Source organism: Prinia subflava, chromosome 12 (genome assembly GCF_021018805.1).
Source record: "Prinia subflava isolate CZ2003 ecotype Zambia chromosome 12, Cam_Psub_1.2, whole genome shotgun sequence".
NCBI classification, from domain to species: domain Eukaryota; kingdom Metazoa; phylum Chordata; class Aves; order Passeriformes; family Cisticolidae; genus Prinia; species Prinia subflava.
In genome coordinates, this window is record NC_086258.1 from 20024826 (window position 1) to 20043960 (window position 19135).

At 47.5% G+C, this 19135-nt stretch overlaps 1 protein-coding gene across 1 annotated transcript in view; it reads left to right on the forward strand.

Annotated features, from left to right (window-relative positions):
- Window positions 1–3283: 3283 nt before the first annotated feature.
- The window catches only part of ACSF2 (acyl-CoA synthetase family member 2), a 38568-nt gene continuing 22716 nt past the window's right edge, over window positions 3284–19135 (forward strand). Inside the window, exons 1-10 of the mRNA XM_063409457.1 lie at window positions 3284–3523; window positions 8772–8967; window positions 10671–10799; window positions 11804–11857; window positions 14249–14367; window positions 14593–14755; window positions 15185–15280; window positions 16174–16322; window positions 17621–17712; window positions 18766–18842. Coding sequence (XP_063265527.1) covers window positions 3435–3523; window positions 8772–8967; window positions 10671–10799; window positions 11804–11857; window positions 14249–14367; window positions 14593–14755; window positions 15185–15280; window positions 16174–16322; window positions 17621–17712; window positions 18766–18842 — 1164 coding nt within the window. The 5' untranslated portion in view covers window positions 3284–3434. The remainder of the gene's footprint in view (window positions 3524–8771; window positions 8968–10670; window positions 10800–11803; window positions 11858–14248; window positions 14368–14592; window positions 14756–15184; window positions 15281–16173; window positions 16323–17620; window positions 17713–18765; window positions 18843–19135) is intronic.

A 19135-nucleotide genomic window follows, 5' to 3' on the forward strand; every position in this document is an offset into this window, starting at 1 on the left:
AGGATTTATGGGCTACGAGGACATTAGGCAGAATCCCCAAGATAAGGAAGAAACTAATAAAGCCAACTCAGCAGTTAGGTTGAATCAGCTCCGAGCTGGTAAAAGGTAATTCTGTCAAGGGGCAGATTGTGACCACCTACTCATGGCCACAGACCCAAGAAACCCACCAACCCAAAAGAAGAGAAAGACCAAGCCTGTGGACACATTAGCATGGGAAGTGAAAGAATCATTAACCAATGGCAGATAGAATACTAATTAATATCAGAACTAGGTAACTTGTAGCCAATGAACATTAATGCCTTTATTTGCTAAAATATATAAATAGTCAAAATTTTTGACAGTCGTCATGGTGGCTTTGTGGATTTGCCATCCAGGGCAGAACTGTAAATAAATCAAATACCTCAGCTGTGGGTGTGGGTTGGCCTCTTGCACACTGGGTGGGAGAACCTATTTTGGGACACATTGGCACAGCTCAGGGCATCCCTACAGCTGTCCCACCAGCCCTGGGACCCTGGGCAGGCTGCCAGGAGTTTAGATCTGGGCTATGTGAAACAGCCCTCAGGAGGAAGGAGAACTCCCAGCCAAGAGCCACGGGCAGGGGAGGTTTGCATCCATTCGCATCACCCATCACACACCACCACACACAGAACCAATCGGTTTATGGCCAATAATCCCAACAGAAACCCAGGGATCTATACCTTGTTTTGCAATATCTGATACAGCTCCTTATATGTGTCTACACTCCCTATCCATGGGGTGAATTCCCTCTCAGCTGGGCTGTTACATTACCCCACAATGTCTCTTCACAGGAGGAATGCTTAATGGATATTCCTGCTTTGCTCCCAAGGCTCCAGTCCCACAGGAGCAGAGCACTCTCCTGATCCTCTGTAGAGAAAGTGAGTGAAAGGGAAAGGAGTCTGGGGCAGAGCCAAATTAATGTTACCTGGTAAAGGGATTAGAACAAGGACTAACTGTGAATTTCCTGACCTCTGTGCTATTTTTGATGTTTGGAACATTGCAAAGATGTTATCACTATTGCAGCACATTTACCCTGTGGATGCATTAGTTTGTTTTTCAGCTGCCAGTGAATTTCTCCCAATACCCAGAAGCCAGCATTAGCACAGTACTGAGGTAACTGAGGCCACAGGAGCCTCTGAACAAAGACAAGGCTTTGCCTCATAGAAGCTGCAATAAAGTCTGCCTGAAGCTGAGGTGCTCCTGTCCAGGGGATTGTGGAAGTTTTTCAGAGCATGTCATTGTTCTTCCAAATGCGAGCAGAAATTACAGAGCCCTCATCTGAGAAGAGTGAGGTCTACTAATCCAAGAATATCCCCCCATATCTCAGCTTTTCACTACAATGTTTGTTGTTGGAGAGAATGGCCAGAGAAGAGCAGCTCCAGGGAGTGGTGGGGAAGCCTCTCATTGCCAGGTCTGCCAGGGAGGCAGCTGATAACCGATCCCCTCGTTACCCTGAGCCAGGGAGGGATTCATGTGATGTACTCTGCTCTTCCCTTCCATGGCCGGGAGGCACCACAGTCCTGCTCTGGAGAGCAAAACCCAGAGGGGCCCTGAGGGGGCCTGAGCAAGACCCTCTGCACCTCTGGGAAAGGTCTTTGTCCATGCAGTGCTACAGAGACTGAAATCTGTGTTTACACGAATCCAAGAGCCTTTGGCTCCTAGCAAAAGCAAACAAGGGTGTAGATGAGTTAAAAACCTACCTACTTATTTGTGATTAGCAGTTTTTAAAATCTTAATTAGAAAGGAATGATACCTTATGTAATGATGTATGAAATGGTACTGCTTCAGGGGTCCTTTGCTTTGATCTCAAACAAAAAAAAATATACTCAAATGTCAAGGCCACATCAATTTCTGCATAATTCTTGGTTTAATTCTTTAACCAGAATTCACCCTCTGGGCTAATGATCATGATGTGGGAAGATCAAGCCAAAAGTCATCTTTATTTTTATTTATTACAGGTTTGCATAATTTTTTTTCCCCTGTGGTTATACAATACTGAGAACTCTGATACTCCATCAGCACAAAGACAGTTGCTCTGTTCTGGCCAAACAGTGGAAGGACAACTTCAGGCCACAGATGTCACCCAGCTTTACATCCCCTGTGGGAATCCAGAAACTCACCTCACTGCTGAGTTCAGTGGGACTGGCTTGAAGAAGTATCTGTGCATGTAGACTGGAGAGACTTTGAAACTCCACAAGACAGACAAAGCATAGCACAAGGCACATCTGTGCACTCTGCTGGGGGTTGCAAGAACATTAACAAGGAGAAGGGAACAGGAAATGCTGAGGGAAGTGGAATTAACACAGTTGATCTAATTGTGATCTAATGATCCTTACTGGGCCTGAGCTGGCTGTGCCAGCCTGAGGTTGGAGACCATTCCCAGAATCTTGGAGGATCTCTGTGATCCCTCTGCAGCCAAGGCAAATTTTTCACATTTCAAGGAAAAAAAAAAAAATCTCCCTTTCCCCAACAAAGAATATGTTGTCACTGCTGCCACGAAACAAATTCCTTGTGAACTAGATGCACGTTGGGGAAAATCCTTCTTGTTTTTAAAAGCAGTGTCAGACACTAGAAGTCTGGTGGCAGTTGGTATTTCACTCTGTTACAAGCACATTTTTGGCTTTCATGTCTGAGATTCACCATTCTGAGGTTGATATTTATGCCCTTGCTCATCAGCACCATTGTGCTTGCTGTGTCACCACTTCAGCATCAATGCTGCTGCAGAGCTCAGCAGCACACCCCTGATCTGGTGCCTGCCCACCCCTCTGCTCTTAGGTGAGGGGGTCTTAGCCTGCCCAGCCCTGGAGCAGCTCTGGGCTCTTCTCCTCCACAGGGAGTCCCTAAGGGTGTTAGTGGGATGCTAACTGGTAACTCCTCGGGGGATAGGGCTGGACGCCAGCTGGTGGCTCACAGGGTTCGGGCACCAAGCGATACAGGTGGAGACAAGTGGAGGCAAATGATGGGGGCTGTCTTGCACCAAGGTCCATCTCTACTCATTTGAGTGGAGGGGCTTATTCGGGGTGTAACAGTGCTTGGGTCAGGCTGATTGAACAGGCTGGAAAGAAGAGATAAGGGAGCGGCAATGTACAGGGAAGAAATTGTGGTGCACAGCTTGGGCTGGGGACCGGCAGAGGATGGGGCAGGTGCCCGGCGGGACTCTGGGGGTTCCCTCTGAGCCTCCAGCCCCTCTCGCGGACCGGGCAGGGCGGGCGCTTTCTCTGCTTCCCTTCTCCCCGGTGCCTCCTCCCGGCCGGCGAAGGGTCCCGGGGCCGCAGGCGGGGCTGAACGGGGCCGGGGCGGGCCGTGGAGCGCAGCGCCGCCGAGCACCGAGCGGCGGCACGGCACGGCACGGGACAGAACGGGCCGGGCCGGGTCCCGCCGGGTGCTCGAGTGCTGCTGCTGCTGCTGCTGAAGGAATGGCCACGGCCCGCCTGGCAGCGCTGCCCCGGCAAGGGCTGCAGCTCCTGCGCCGGGCGGGCGAGCGGCGGGGAGCCCCGGCGGGCAGGTAGCGATGGGCTGCGAACGGGAGCTGCGGGAATAGGGGAGGGAGGGCTGTGGGGCTGTAGGGGACTGGGGGTATCACGGATAGGAATTGTAGGGGACACGGGGCTGTGGATGAGAAGGAATAGGGGCTGTAGGGGGCAGAGGGCTCTGGGGCTGGGGAGCTGTAGGACACAGAGAGTGCAGAGGATGCAGACCATGTGTGATGGGGGACAGGAGCTATAGGGCGGCTGCAGAGTGCTGTGGTATCCAGCTGGGCCAGTGGCTGCATGCAGCGAGGGCATACTCATCTCGGGGTGTAACCCTTGTCTCCCCTAAAACCCCTCAGAAGTGGCGGAAGGCAGGCTGTATCCCCTGGATGTGCTGTGCTCCAGCTTGGGAGTGGGCCAAGGCAGGGATGAACCCTGCACAGGAGTGAAGGGAAGTGAATCCATGGCAGGGACTGAACTTTGTGCAGCAGCTCCATCCGGATTGCAGCAATGTGAAATGCATCAAATGGCTTCCCCATCCTCCCTCAGGGCTCTGACTTGCAGTCTCCCTGTCCCCCTGTGGTCCTGCAGCCCCCAGGATGTTGGGTGACCCAGCAGGCCCATGACACCAAGAAGCTCTGGGGATTGGAAAGTCAGGACAGTTCTTTGCCTTGCTTTTCTTCAGTGCTGCCTCTTTGGAGCAAGTTCATGTGAAAGAACAGCAATGGGAAGGGTGTTGCTTTGGGAAAGGCTCTGAAGTATTAGCTGATATTAAAAGAAATAATCATGGCAATGAATAAGCTCCAGTAAACAAGTCCACTAACCAGGTGGGGCATTCCTTTTTTTTTTTTCCACAGACAGGGTTTGGGTGGGGTTTTCAGCTGGTTTGACATTAGGAGTGAGGTTTGACATTAGGTGTGTAAAGATTGCCTTCTCAGAATCTGTTCTTATGAAATAGGGATGAAAAGGAAAGCATCACAGAGTTCACTGCAGTTCACTCCAGCCCAGCATTGAAACTGAGGGACAGGAACACAAAGCCCTTGGAGAAAGAGAGCATATATTTAGAGAGTAAACTCTTTCTAGCAATGTTAAAAAAAAAGTTTATTCAATTCTGCTCCTAGGCTTGTTTATCCTTTTAGCAGGGAGAGTGCAGAGGGCAGAGAGCACAGTGGAAAACAAAACCAGAAAGTTGCTGCAGGAGGAGTCTGAAAACACTGGGAAGTTGATCTCTCCTTAAATGAAAATAATAAAAAAAGTAGTAAGTATCTGGTTAACTCTTTAGTCAACAGATTAAAGCAGTTGTGAGGACAGAGTGGAGTTAATTTTCACCTCCCTTTAATTGCAGTCATATTGCAGAAAACACCCAAAAGCTCTTGCTTTGGGGAGAGAAGCTCCTGGTAGATGTCCATGAGCAAAGGAACTGGCAGAATCTGTGAACCTCTCTGAGTGTGAACTCTGTACTGGGGACAGTTCCCAAGCTCTGGGAAGGCAGGGCTTTTCCTGCAGGTGCAGAGGTGATGGTGCCACAGGGCAGGTCTGTGTCCTCCACTCTGCAAAGGGGACAGGAGGTTACACTGCCTTGTTTTCTCTTTCATCCCCTTTGATAATTTCTGTAGAGACTGGTAAGGAGTTAAAGTTGAAAACAGAGCTGCTTATCTTATGTCAACAACTCCAGACTGCTGACTGGGGCTGTTCAGAGCTCCTAAATTAGTCCAGAGTGCTTGCTTCAGTCTGATCATTTCTGCTTCCTGCCATCAGGCAGGGGAGCTCTGGGACTGCTGGTATTTGGCTGCTCTCCTGCCTTTTGCAGGGAAGAGGAGGAGGAGGAGGCATTTCCCCAGAGCTCTGGTGTCTCCCTGTTGAGCTGTGTTGCTGAACATGAGGGATCTGGAGTTTGGGGGAGCAGCCTATGGACGAGGCTGGCTCCTTTGCAGGCTGCCTTGCTGCTCAAATGTGCTGCTAACAAAAAGCATGTGCTCTCCAGCAGCTGTGGTTTACAGTCTGTGCTGACACCCAAGAGCAGGCAGAGTTTTATTTGCTCTCCTTTGGCTGACTTAGGGAAGTGAGAGCTGCTGTACTATCAGACCATTGGTCTTGTTTTATCTCCAGCAGCACCAGATCCTTTGTAGGAAGAGGTGAAGGGTGAATTATTTGTTTTCTGTAACAAAGGTGAACACAGAGACTATTTCTAAATCCTTTGGACTCTTTCTTTCTACAAGTCTCTTGATACATTCTCTCAGATCAGATACATACCCTTGCTCCTGGCTGTAGGCAGGAGGGAGACCAGCCCTATGTGATTTCCAGCATGATGCTGCTGTTAAGGAACATATCTTGTGTCCGCCTCCTTCATTGCATTCCTGACTCCCAGTGCTTTCCACAGGCTTCTGTGTTACCTCACACCTTTCACTTCTGCCACTGGTTTAGTGATACAGAAATGCTGAAGCACATGTGAATGTCAGACAGAATTCAGGGAGCTCAGACTTGATGGCAGCTGAGAATTTTGCTTTAATGCATTTGAAAAAATTCTGTGAGTTGGTGCTTTGAAAGGAGTCAGTGACTCTGGATTATGGGCATGAGATATCTTAGCCTTCTTAACCTCTAATTTCAGTGCTGCTGATACTTTCCTTTGAAAATGTGAATACTTGGGACCTCTGAGTCCAAGCTGTGTTCACAGTGTGAAATAGAACAGTATTTTCTCAGTATTTTTGAGCATGTGGCTTTGTAATGGTATCTTTTGCTGCTCTTTGATGCACTTTCATCCTCGTGTTTGGGGGTAGGGAGGAAGCCAAGCCAGGTAACCTGGAGCTTTAGTGCCTTCTTGCATTTAGTGTAAAAGTCTGGTTCTGAAAAGTCAGTGAAACCCTTTGGTTCTTCAGGTTTGGAAAATACTGAGACAGTAAGCCCAGAGAGCCTGATCTGTGGATGGCTTTGCCAAGACATGGCAGTGTAGGATGTTCTCCTTTTCACTGGCAGTGCCGGGTTGTGCAAGTACCTCTTTGAAGGCTGACTGCAGAGAGTGGGAGACTGTTTTAGCTGGACACTTTGGATTCTGACTGAATTTTCTCAATCTGAATTTTGTAATATTTCTTCCTCTCTCCAGTCTCTTTTTGAGATGGTCTTTTGTTGTTTATTTTTCCCAGTGCTGAGCCTGCTTGGCTCCCAGTGCCCCATGAGATGGTGCTGAGGGGAAGAACTCTTGCACAACCAGGTCAGCAGCTGATCCCTGCCCGCTCCAGCCTTTCCTCGGCGGGGAATTTAGGGATAGGCTCTGCTGACACTGGAGATGACTTGGCTTGAGGCGATGTGAGTGTGGCTGGCCCCATTAAGCGTTTTAACAAACAACCTGGATGGTTCCTCATCCTCCCTCATGAGCTATGACAGGGAACAGGGACTCCCCCAGTCCCTATTTCAACAAGCAGGTGGCTGGGGGTGAGTTTTACTGCTCTCCCAGGAGCATTCATCCCCGCCTTGCTTTAGGGAGAGGTTTTTTTTACCTTTTATTTTATAGAACCTATGTTTATAAAGGCCCTTCTTCAGAGCTTTCTTTCATCTCCCTGTTTATCTACATGCTTTGCCCGAGAGTTTTCAAGCAATAAAAGATAGTTCAGTTCAGCACTTGTCCTCCCTCCTCCTCAGGCAGCCTCACAGCCTTGATGTGGGTTGCCCTAGAGCTCGGTGAACAGAGCCCGTGGGAGTTTGCACAATCCTCCCTCTGCTGAAAAGAACGGGGGGAAAAGGGTTCAGGTTGTTCACTTGTCTCTTGGAGTAGTACTCCCCCGAAGGTAAAATCTAGATTTTTGTTCTCTGGACATCACCTTTACCTCCACATAGGAGGTAACTCCATGCTCAGACTTGTTTCTTGTGGGCCAGAAAACAAATCTTTTGGGGCAGTAATGCTAAGTCTTTGCAGAATATTGATCCTGTAGTAGATGGGTATTTAGGCTGAGCTATTTTTACTCTTTAAGGCAGAGATTTCCTCATTAGACACTGAATTATAAAGGGCCTCTCTGCTATGCACCCTACAAGTGTCCCTGAGCCCTGCCCCTCTTGGGTGTCTCCTAATGTTGGAATGGAGGAGCTGAAGTCGTGGAGGAAGGCAGAGAGGAAATGAGGAGGGACAGAGAGCATGGGGAGTACCTGGGGAGGAAGACAGCGTGGTGGGAGGTGACTGCTGAAGCAGAGAGAGGCTTGTAGGAGATGGAGAGAGAAACCAAGGTAGGAACTGCAGCATTCAGAGGGTCAGGAGCTGTTTGAGGGGAGATTGCTGCATTTCCACCGATGATCAGACCTCAGGGAAAGTCTTAATGATTTAAAAATTATTTTCCCTATTGCTCTGACCACATCTTCTCATTGCTGCTTCTCTTAATTCATTGGCCTCTCCCTTGGCCTCCAGCACAATGTCTCAGTGCTCCTGCCCAGCCTGGCTTGCACTTCTCAAACCCATCCCTGCTCTCCTCCTCCCCTGTCCCAAATTTGCAGTGGGGGCCGTCTCCTCCCTGCTGTGGTATTGCCTCTGCACTTCTCCTCCCTCATGTTGCTGGTAGCTCCTTGTTTTATTGATGCTGTTTCAGTCCCATAAACTCTTTGCATTCCAGCTGTCAGAGATAGAAAGTGTACAGCTGCTGGCTGGTGTAAACACAGACCATTCCTTTGCAGATGCCTCAGCTACACTGAACTCTTCTAAACAGTTTTCATTCTGCAGGATTAGACTCTTCTCTGCTGATTGTTTTGGAGACTGTCCTCTTTGATTTTAATTCTCTCTTTCTCATTTGCTCTTTTCAGCAAGTTGGGAGAATTTATCTACAAACTGGTTTCATAGTTTCACAGCTATTTATACTTTTTAATGTTGCAGAAAGACCAAACCCAGTTGGCATCTCCCAGTGAACTGCAGAGCCCATACTCTGCCCAGGCATACTGACATGTCTGTGCAGTTTTCAGTGCAGGAGAAGGATGGTAGGACCAGGCTGTGCCAGTTCTGCAGGGCTGGTGCAGGCTCCTTCCCCATGGAGGATGGAGGTTCTGCCTGTTTTCCCACTGGTATAGACACACATACGTGTGCCCGGGGGGTACCAAGGCTGTCCATGTGCCCCAAGCCACTGCAAAGGCTTTCCAAGGCCTCTTCGAAGTCCTCCTGATCCTGAACCACTGAAGCAGCTGTCTGTGGTTCCCACTGGTGCAGAAATATGCATCAGGTATTCCCAGTGTTGCTGGCAGGCTGATAATCCCTCACATGGGGAGAACTGTACTGACAGGTTATGTTAAATAGCCTGTTTTCTTTTCCAGTGCCCTGCACACAAGGGTGCCCTCCATGTCCCCCAAGGTGACCAACAGCTACATCCAGGGGCCCACAGACATTCCCCTTCTTGACAAAACCATGGGCCAGTGCCTGGAGGAGACTGTGGAGCGCTTTCCCGGGCGCGAGGCCGTGGTCTTCTGCCGCGATGGGGTTCGGAAGACATTTGCTCAGTTCAAAGAGGAGGTGAGTGCCTGGTGCACCCCGCAGGTGAGGGGATGACAGCAGCAGTGGTGATGGAGAAATGGAAACAGTTTCACTGCTCAGCTCAGGACTGAGATGAGTTGCCTGTGGACCTTCATCGTGGTGCAGTGGGAACAGGAGGTTTCCAGCATACACCGATGGACGTGTGTGCCCTCATCCTCCTCACAGCCTTGGTATGAAGGGGAGGAAGTGGCATAAGCAAAATGCTAATATCCCATAGTGGATATTAATTATCCATTAAAAATTATCACACTTATCTGAGGGGTTATGGGCTGAGTCATGATGTTTTTCTCTGCTGGAACAGACTCCACCTTCTGGATTAGCCACTCTGGATATCAGAGATGTAAGGAAAATCTTTGTCCAAGCATGAAGGCAATGGAGCAAAATCAAGGGCTCAATATCATATGCACAGATTTGTGTGGGTGTGTGCATACACAACTATATGTTTCTCTGTTTTTGGAATGGAGGGACTAACCACCTGGAAAGTTTCTAATAAAAGTGTGATATGATCTTTGATAGGAGAGAATTGTTTGGTGGGTTTTTAGGCTTGCTATGGTTTTGGTCATATCCATTCAAATAAACAAGATTAGTTGTGTTCACTCTGGTTTTAAGAAGTAGGCTGTAATTCAGAACTAAATCAAATTGTTCCTCAAATTCATATCTCCCACAAGGCAGATTTTATGAATTAATTTGAGAACTTAACAAAACAATAAAACCTTTCTCTGAATGTCTCAGAGTATTTATACATACATTTGTGTTCCTGAAACACGCTTGCCATCTTGCAAAATAAAGTAGTTGTTAATATAGTGGTTGAATTTGAGTGAATGAATCACAGAATCATTAATGCTGAAAATTTTTTTTCAAAGACTGAGTCCAACCTTTGGCTGATCACAAAGCTGTCAAGTAGGACAGAGTACTGAGTGCAACATCCAGTTGTTTCTTTGATGCCTGTAGAGATAGGGATTCCAACACCTCCCTGGGAAGTCCTTTCCAATATTTAATAACCTTTTCAGTGAAGAAATTCCTCCTGACCAGAATTCCTCTGGCCTGACCCTAACCTGGTGCAGTTTGTGGCCACTTTCTCTCATCCTGTCCCTTGTTCCCTGGGAGCAGAGCCTGACTCCCGCCTGGCTGCACCCTCCTGTCAGGGAGTTGTAGAGAGGAGGAAGGTCCCCTCTGAGCCTCCTATTCTCCAGGCTGAGCCTCTTCAGCTTCCCCAGTCACTCCTCACAGCATTTATGAGGACAGGAACCCAAAACTGGTCAAAAATCACTTGACAGAATTTTCTTCACCCAAATCCTTTTTGAAGTAAATGCTACCCAGAAGGGAGGCAGATCCAACAGTGTGGATGGGCCCAGCATGTGGGTAAGGCTTGGTCCTGAGTGGAACTGAGGAGGAACTTGGCAATAGTCTTTGAGCAAGAAATAACTTGCAACAACATAATTCCCTCTTTTGATTTCCTTCCTGCTTTGTTGTATTGTTCCAGGTTTGTTATTTTTATGCTTTCAGTCAACCTGCTGAGCAGGAGCTGGTCTGTGCTCCAGGCTCAGGAGCTGCCATGGACTGTTCTGTTGCATTTCAGTTACAAAGATGATGCTTTTTCTCCAGAAAAGCAGTGCCTGGAGACCAATATCCCCCACTGCATCCTGTGTGTGATCCTCAGGCTCTTGTGTTGTGTTTTTCAGGTGGACCAAGCAGCAGCTGGACTTCTGGCCCTTGGCCTGAGGAAGGGAGACCGGCTGGGGATGTGGGGACCCAATAAATACGAGTGGGTTCTCATGCAGTTTGCAACTGCCCAGGCAGGAATCATCCTGGTAAGGAGTTTGCTGTGTCTAGGTTTTAGCAATCTGTTGGGAAAGGAAATGGAGACAAAGAAGCAATAGGAAACACTGGAGAATAAAGTTTGTCTGTCTTTTTTCCATGCTCTTACCTGGCATGTCATCTGTAGCTGAATTGAGTATTTAAGGAAGATCTGTGCAGCTCTCTGCATCTTCATCCTCACTCTGTAGGGAAGCAGGCTGCAGAGGGAGGAGCAGCAAAAAAAAAAAAAAAAAGAGTATTTGCAACAGCTGTTCATAGGAGATGAGCTTTTCTCCATAGGACCATTTTTATGTGGGGTGTTGCTGTCCTAATCAGTTAGCAGCTGGTTAGATCCATTTGAAATGTATTGCTCCATGGAACAAAGGCTCACTTAAAAATCTAGTCCAGGCTGCATAGCCCCAAAAGCCAATTTTCATTTGCTAGCATGACCAAAATGCACCTTATTGAGGCAGTGCCCTGTGTTGAGGTGTGTACCCTTCCTTCTGCTCCGTTTCCTCCATCCTGTTCATTCCAGTGGCTGCAGGAACAGGGTGGAAGAGCATGGCTCAGGAGGAGCTGTGGGTGAACTCATCTCCAGTGGGCACTCTGTGGAGACCTGGGTACAAGAAGGTGTTATCATGGTTGTCCATCAAGAAACTTGACTTGCACAAGAGTTTTGATCTGGTGTAGTGGATTGGATCAACTGGATCAATTCCTGTGAGACAGGGGCTCTGTTTCTGTTCCTGAAGCTCTGTTTTGACTATGTGACTCCACATAAACCTCTTTTCCAATTGTTCTCTTTCACACAAACACAGAATTCACATATATTTTCTGTGAATGTGGAATCCCATTGGATTCCAAAAAAGCTCATCCAGTGGAGGTGAGCTTTTAGTTCTGTGTTGGAGGAGAGGCTCTGAGTGTGGCTTAACCCTGAAGGAACTTTTCTGTTGGAATCTGTGTTAGGGGGGAGGGTGTTCAAGGCAAGAAGGTGATCAAATTCTTGTTTCTGGCCCTTCAGGTATCTGTGAATCCAGCCTACCAGGCCTCTGAGCTGGAGTTTGTGCTCAGGAAGGTTTGTATGGCATGAACTGTGTGTTAAAGGGGGTTGGTGGGGACATGGTGCAGATGAGCTGCTTGGGATTAGTGTGTATGGGGAGAGCTGGCTGGGGAGCTCTGTTGGATGTGCAGAGGGCATGAAGCTGAAATTCAGTGGCCACATTTCTTGCTGTTCCTGTGGCTGATGGAAAACTGCTGTCTGATGGAAACTGCTCTATCCTTCTCCTCCCTCTCTCTCTGCTAACAGCCAGGTACTGCCAGCACTACCCCACTTCCCCTGTCAGCAGTCACTTAGCAGGGAATGAGGGAAAAAATGCAGGACTTGATATCTCCTCTTTGCCCCTCCTGCTCAGGGCAAAAATCACCATCTAGGATCTCAGCCTTGAAAGCAGAACCTCAGAGAGGACCTCATTTTAAACTCAGAAAGGACCAGTCTACTTGGTAGCTTTATTTCTCCTTCCCAGGTTTGTCTGAGGCTGTCTGGCCTTGGATTTAAACTGGTTTAAGTCCTAGGTATTGCCACTATTTAACGTCTCTCTGCTGTTTGATCCTGCCACCTCATCTACCCTTGAATACCTGCCTGGGTTTGAGTTTGTGATGTGCAGAGCACTGATCAATTTAAACTGTTCAGGCTCCCTTGCTCAAATAATGAGGAATTCAGGTTATTAAACATTTGATGGCTGAAAATTAAGATTAAGCAGCTAATTTTTAAACTGTGGTTTGTTCAGCTGTAAAGGCTGATATTGGAAGCGGGGCGGGGGGGGGGGGGGGCACTTCTGAATGTTCCCAGCACCATCTCAATTAGTTTTACCTAGAAAGTGGATAATTTTTAGTGGATTTCTTTTGTATCTCTGTAACTCTGTAACGGGTTGTTGGGCTGTAATTTGAATTCCTGTTTCATGCTTTATTTAACCCTCTCAGCAGTCCTGCTGGTCACTCCCGTTCTCCTGCATTGGGGTTGAACCCAGTGCTGCAGTGGAGCAGCATCCCTTCCAGGGTGGGCTTCTCTGTCCTGTTGGAATCTTGCCCTTCCAGATTTGCCAGTATTCCCAGCTTTATTATGCACCTTTGACACTGGGGTCTCTGGAGTTCCTCACCAGCCCGAGGATTTGTTTGTTTATTTGCATAACAAAATTTCTGAAGACTTTAGGGCTTTTCCTGTTGGATCCTGTCCATCTCTCTGATTGGTATATATGGAAATATGTGTGGAATAACCATTCCTTGGAGCCCTACGGTATTTCCAGGGCTTTGTGAAAGCAAACTGATGACACATTTTCATATTTTACATTCTTTGAAGGCAGGTCTGCTGCCATTCAGGTTGAGACCAAGTGGGAGAGGCCCAACCAGAGACTCATCCTGTACAGCACCAGCCCTTCAACCAGCCCTCCTCTCCCCATACAGCATCTATTTTTCAGAGCTAGTTCAACCAGAATTGTAGTTTGAAGGAATTAGTAGTAAAAAGTTGCAGAGGCCCAAAACAGCCTCAATCCCCTGGGTTCTGGGCAGCCTGTTCCAGAAAACAGAGCAAATGTTTATCTTCCTTTCTGACAAAGCCCAGAGGGTACTTACAAATAATAATAAACTTTGTCTCCTTATTTCCCAGACCCTGGGAAAATAATGAGAACAGCTGAGTAAATCATTTATGTAAATAGTTTATTGGACACAAATGCATTTTTTGGAAGATGAAAACAGTTTGCAAATCTGGGTCAAATTCAGCAAATCTCTGCTGAAAAAGAAAGGAAAATTCTTGGAATAATTAAGGTGTTTTGTTTTGGGATTATGCAAAATGTAAGGGTTGAATGGAAAATGTTTTCATTTTCAAAATAGCTAGTGCTTTAAAAAGAGGTGGAAAAAATCTCAGGAAAAGGAGCACCTCAAAAAAAATTCCACAAAAAATCTTGGCTTGATCTTAGAGGCAGATTTTAGAAATCCTTGTTTTTCAAAATTTCCTCAAAAATCCTCATTCCAGATCAACACAAATTAATTTGTTTTAACTTTATTTATTTATTCATATTTTGGGACTGGGCTTTTTTTTAGAGTTGAGACTCATAATCTGAAAAATCAGTTGATTGCCTTGTGCTCACAATGAAGAGGGTCAATCCTGGGCAAGGGGGAACTTTAGGCTTCAGCTCTGCTTTCTTGACCAGCAAAAATCATCCTGAATCCAGCACTGGGGAGGAGCAAAGCAGTGGCTGCACAGCTGGATCCAGGCTTGGGATGTGCAGTAACAGCACAGCACTGCTTTTGGAGGGTTTTAGGACTGCACAGATGCAAGGGCTCATTTCCTTTTGTCCTTGGAGAACCTCCTTGTTGTCCTGGAGAACCTCTATTGGTGGTGGCTGCTCTTTATCAAGTCCTGACCATCAGTCCAACATGACTTTTCATGAGTTTCTATCTCCCTTCACAGGTTGGCTGTAAGGCACTGGTGTTCCCCACTCAATTTAAAACACAGAAATACTATGATATTCTAAAGCAGTCATGTCCTGAGCTAGAAAAATCCAGTCCAGGGGGAATAAAGAGCAAAAGGTGAGTCAGGAACATCTGATGTCTTTGCACTGACCTCACAGCCATGTCCTGCCTTGTCTCCCCTCAGCTGCACAACACAGGCTTTGCTGAAGAAGGGCCCACAGGAGGTTTGATCTGAAGAGAACAAGTTAGGCTGGCCCAGAGGTTTGCCCTGACCAGTGTGCGCCTGTCTGGGCACTTTTCTCCTTGTTCTGTGATTGCTGATGGTGTTTTCCTCTCTGCCAGGCTGCCTGACCTATCCATTGTCATCATGTGTGACTCCAAGCTGCCTGGCACCTTCCACATGGACGAAGTGATGCAGGCTGGGGACAGCAGCCACGTGAAGCAGCTCAGGGCCGTGCAGCAGACCCTGTCCTGCACTGAGCCCATCAATATCCAGTTCACCTCAGTAGGTGCCCTGCCAGCTCCGTGCCCTGGGGTTGGGTTCCTCACTGGGGACACGGGGAAGGATGTGTGAGATGCCACACATCACATTTTCTTCCTATTTCCCTCTGAGACCAAGCTTCAAACTTCTGCAGTCGGATGGAAAAAGTGTTCTAGCATTTCCCCTTCTTCCATTTTTTATGTTCAGCCTGTTGTCAAGAGCTGATGGAGATGAGGCAGTGCCAGGTGAATTCTGTTCAGCTGAAATTGGGCTGGTTTGGGGCATTCAGGTGCTGTTAAAGAAGTAAAAAACAGTCTCCCAGGTCTGATAGGAGAAAAAAAAGTGCAAGATCACCCCAGGGTATGAGGAATCTCCCTTGAGATTCCCTGGGGAATCTCCCTTGAGCTCATCCTCAGAAAAGGTGGTGTTGCATAAGTGCCCTGTGTCTTCCAGGGGACAACAGGAAGTCCCAAAGGAGCCACCCTGTCCCACAGGAACATTGTGAATAATGCCAATCTGGTTGGTCTGAGGCTGGGGATCACAGACCAGGTGGGTTTGGTGGGAACAGGGTTTGGGGGGGCCTCTGCTGCAGCAGAGAGACCACGTGTGGAGAGGGCTGGTGTTTGCTCAGTGGAAGGGCAGGATGTTTTGCTGCAGATGACATTGAGGGATATTAATGCATAACATTTTGCATTTCAATGGAGTTCATTGATGTTTCATTTTAGTTCCATGTGAAGCTTTTTTTTTAGGCAAAAAAGCTATCTTTTTGTGGGGGAAAAACATGAAATTAATCACTTTTCATTTTGGTGAATACTCATTTCAAATAATTACAAGGCTCTGGATGTTAGCTTTGAATTCTGTTGAATGATGTTTTAATTTGATTTACATGACTTTGTTTCTTGCCATGTTTACAGTCTTGTAACTCTTATCAGGGTCTGACCTCTCTATTTGTGGTTTATTTTAAAATTTGTTAAAGACAAATATTTTCTTTTGAAGTTCTGAAGTACTTATTTCTAACATACCAGCTTTGATCCAGAGAACAGATGAGTTGATTCAATCGGTCTTCAGAGCCTTTGGTGATTTTAAAAAAACAAAGTAAAATGAATATCTTGTGCCAAGTCCTGCATATTTCATGCCTCTCACAGCACATTCGTCTCTTTTGGCATATCATGTATAAGCAGTACCAGACTTAGTCCAGCAAAGAAGAGACGTTGCAAAATTATGGGATTAAATATTGACATAAGAACTTCCCAAACTGATTTTTATGGAAGGCAGGACATGCCAGTTGGATTTTCACCTAACAGGAACACAGCGGAACATCAGATTTCCAGCCGAGTGGATCAGGAAAAATGTCTGTGCTCAGGTCTTTGCTCTTTAGGAGGGAGATGGGCTGGACACGCTGGGGAGGTCTCCTCTCCTCACTGTTGTCTGGTTGATCCCAGGAGAATCGCTGTGGGCTCCCTGCGCCTCTCTACCACTGCCTGGCCTCGGTGGGAGGCTGCATGGTGATGGCTCTGCACGGCACCTCCTGCATCTTCTCATCGCCCAGCTTCGAGGGCAGGGCTGCGCTGGAGGCCGTGTCCCGAGAGAGGTGAGAGCCTCCTGTGCTCTGACTGGCCTTGTGCTCTGCTTCTTCCCTTGCTCCACCTGCCAGGACCTTGCTTGTGCTCTTCCTTCCCACATGTCTAGGTTTGGACAGACAGGTGTCTGCCAGGGAAAGTTGGAGCTCCCCTTGGAATGGAGAATGTAAACCCCCTCCCTCCAAATTATTATAATTTTGCAATTAGGGGCTTTTCAGGCAAAGATATGGGAATAGGAATAACAGTTCTTTACTAGGAATATTAAAATATACAAATGTAGTAGTACAAAAAAAAGCAAACAAGCAAACAAACAAAAGTCCTAGAAAAACCCTGACAGAGTCAGAGATATGACCTGACACTCTGTTGGCCAGGGTGTTGGGAGCAGTCCAAATAAATCCTCCTGGAGTGACAGATGTGGTTCTGTTGGAGCAGAGATGATCCTGTAGACAGGTTCAGTGGTGGTGAGATGAATCCGCTCTTCCTCTGGGAATCCAGTGGAAAGCCAGATAACTGGGGTCCCTGTGTCCCCATTTTTATCTGGGTAGGAATGGTTGGCTCCTCCCCTTGGGTGGAGCATCTCCCAATGGATGATGGAATGTGTCAGTCACTGGTGAGCCTCAATGGCCCATGAACAGAAGATATCCCCGAGGGTGGGCAGTGGTGACAGAGATCAGAAACCCTGCCCCACCTGGTTTAACAGCTGGGCTGTTATCAGAAGGCATCCACCCTCCTCCCCCTGGAGTTACAAGAGTTCTCCCCAACTGCTTTCTATAGATGAAATAGAATACACATTTTTTTTTGGTTACATAACCCAAGACAGCACAATGGGAGAGGCAGATTTGGTGCTGCACTCAATTGCACAGGCACTTCAGGAACCAAAGTCTGCCTTTCAGCAGTGCTTGGGCGTGTGTCAAGCTCCTCCTGAAATTAAGGGGATCTTTTCTATCACCATAGGATTTGGCTGGGAAGCACAGCGGTGTCTTGGTTTGCTGTGGCTGCTGTGTTTTCACATCTGAACACCTGCCCTCCTTTTCCAAATCCAGCTCTGCTGCTGGGATAGCTATGTTTCCATATGGTTCCTCAAGTGTAGCTTGGAAACAAAAGAGTTGTTGCTGTGTCTGCGTCATACATGTACACATGTCTGTATGTTTTATGCAGATGTGTGTCTGTGTGTGATGGTGAGCAGCACATCTGCTCTGCCTTCCTCTGTGGTGCTGCTCTGGGGTAGGACAGGATGGGAGGGTGCTGAGCTGGGGTTGCCCCCATTTCCACCTCTGCAGCTTTGCCTTTTTTTCCCTTCTTCCTCAAGATGCTCCTTCCTCCTTGGCACCCCCACCATGTTCATAGACATGCTCTCCCAGCCGGACTTTGACTCCTATGACCTGTCAACTCTCCGGGGAGGTAAGTCCCAGAACTCAAATGGAGCCATCCTGAGAACCAGGATATTCCTGGTTCCTGCTGGGAGCCTGTTTTTAGTTTTATGAGCAAACATCTCTTCTGGTGGGAAGAATTTAGTTGCATGAGCCTTGTGTTTCTCCTGTTAATTTGATGCTAAATTTCCTTTGGGAATCCTTACATCATTGTGTATTTTAGGACTCCTTCATCTGAAGGCAGTCTAGGGGAGGACCTTTCTATTTCAGCTGCAGGGGAGGTGTCAGGAATATCCTGATTTTCCTCAGCTCCTGTCTCTCCAACCACCACCGTGTGGCAGCAGATGCTTTCTGTGTCTCAGGCTAGTGCAGTCCCTAAAGCAGAGCCAAGCTCAGATTTCTCTTTCAGGCCTGAAGTTTCCTGCCTGTTTCTGAAGTCATTCACCCCAGTACTGGAGGGTGTGATACTGTGTGCTGGAGCTTCCTCTCTTTTCACAGCCCACCTTGGAAATAGCTGGGCAGACCCCCAGTCCTTTTGAGGCAAAAATAGTAGGGAGAGAAGGTGGTGCTGGAGCATGAGGAAATATTTTGGCAGGTTCCCTAATCATCTCTGCAATGTGCAAAATGATCCTGTCTCATCCTGTTCCCCACCAAAGCTCATATATTACCCCTCTCTTATGCTCTGTCATCCCAGGTTGGAACAGTTGGCAGTGGGATCTACCCTCTCCCAAAAGGGCTGCTCTGTGCAAGGCAGGAGGAAAGATTTTTGCTTTTATGGTGATGATCCATGAGAGAGATTGTCCCATTATAAAACTGCCTCTTTCTGCTCTGAATCTTTCCATTTTTGGAGAACCACAGGTTGGACTCGGTTTGTGTTATATTTTCCTGTTGGGAAAGGCAAATTGGCCTTGCTGCAGCCTTTGCTTCTAGAACAGCTAGGACCTGTATAAAAAGATTTATGAAATATTTTGACAGGAACCAGTGTATCCCACAGGTCTTGTCAGCAATTAATTTGGGAGCCATTTGAGGCACCACTGCTAGAAATAAATAGCTGGTTTCCAAGGTCTTTCCCTCTTTCTTCCAGGAATTATTGCAGGTTCTCCTGTTCCCCCTGAGATCATGAGGACAATTATCACCAAGATGCGCATCCCAGAGCTTGTGGTGAGTTGTGGTTGCTGTGACCAGAGCTGAAAGGGGTGCTTGTCATGGTGAGATGCTGAGTTTGGGTGTCTCTGGACCACAGTGGAACTTGGTGGTCCTGGAGCTGCTGGGATCAGGCTGGAGAGGGAAGGCTCAGAGGAGCTGAAAGACAGAAGTGGGAGTTCTGCCTGGTTGCTGCTGGGAGGAAGCTTTGGAAGAAGACAAGGCACTACATTCAGTGTCATTAAGTGAAATTCTGCTGCTCATTTCAGAACTTTTACTGACATTCAGTTGTACACACTGCCAGCATTATG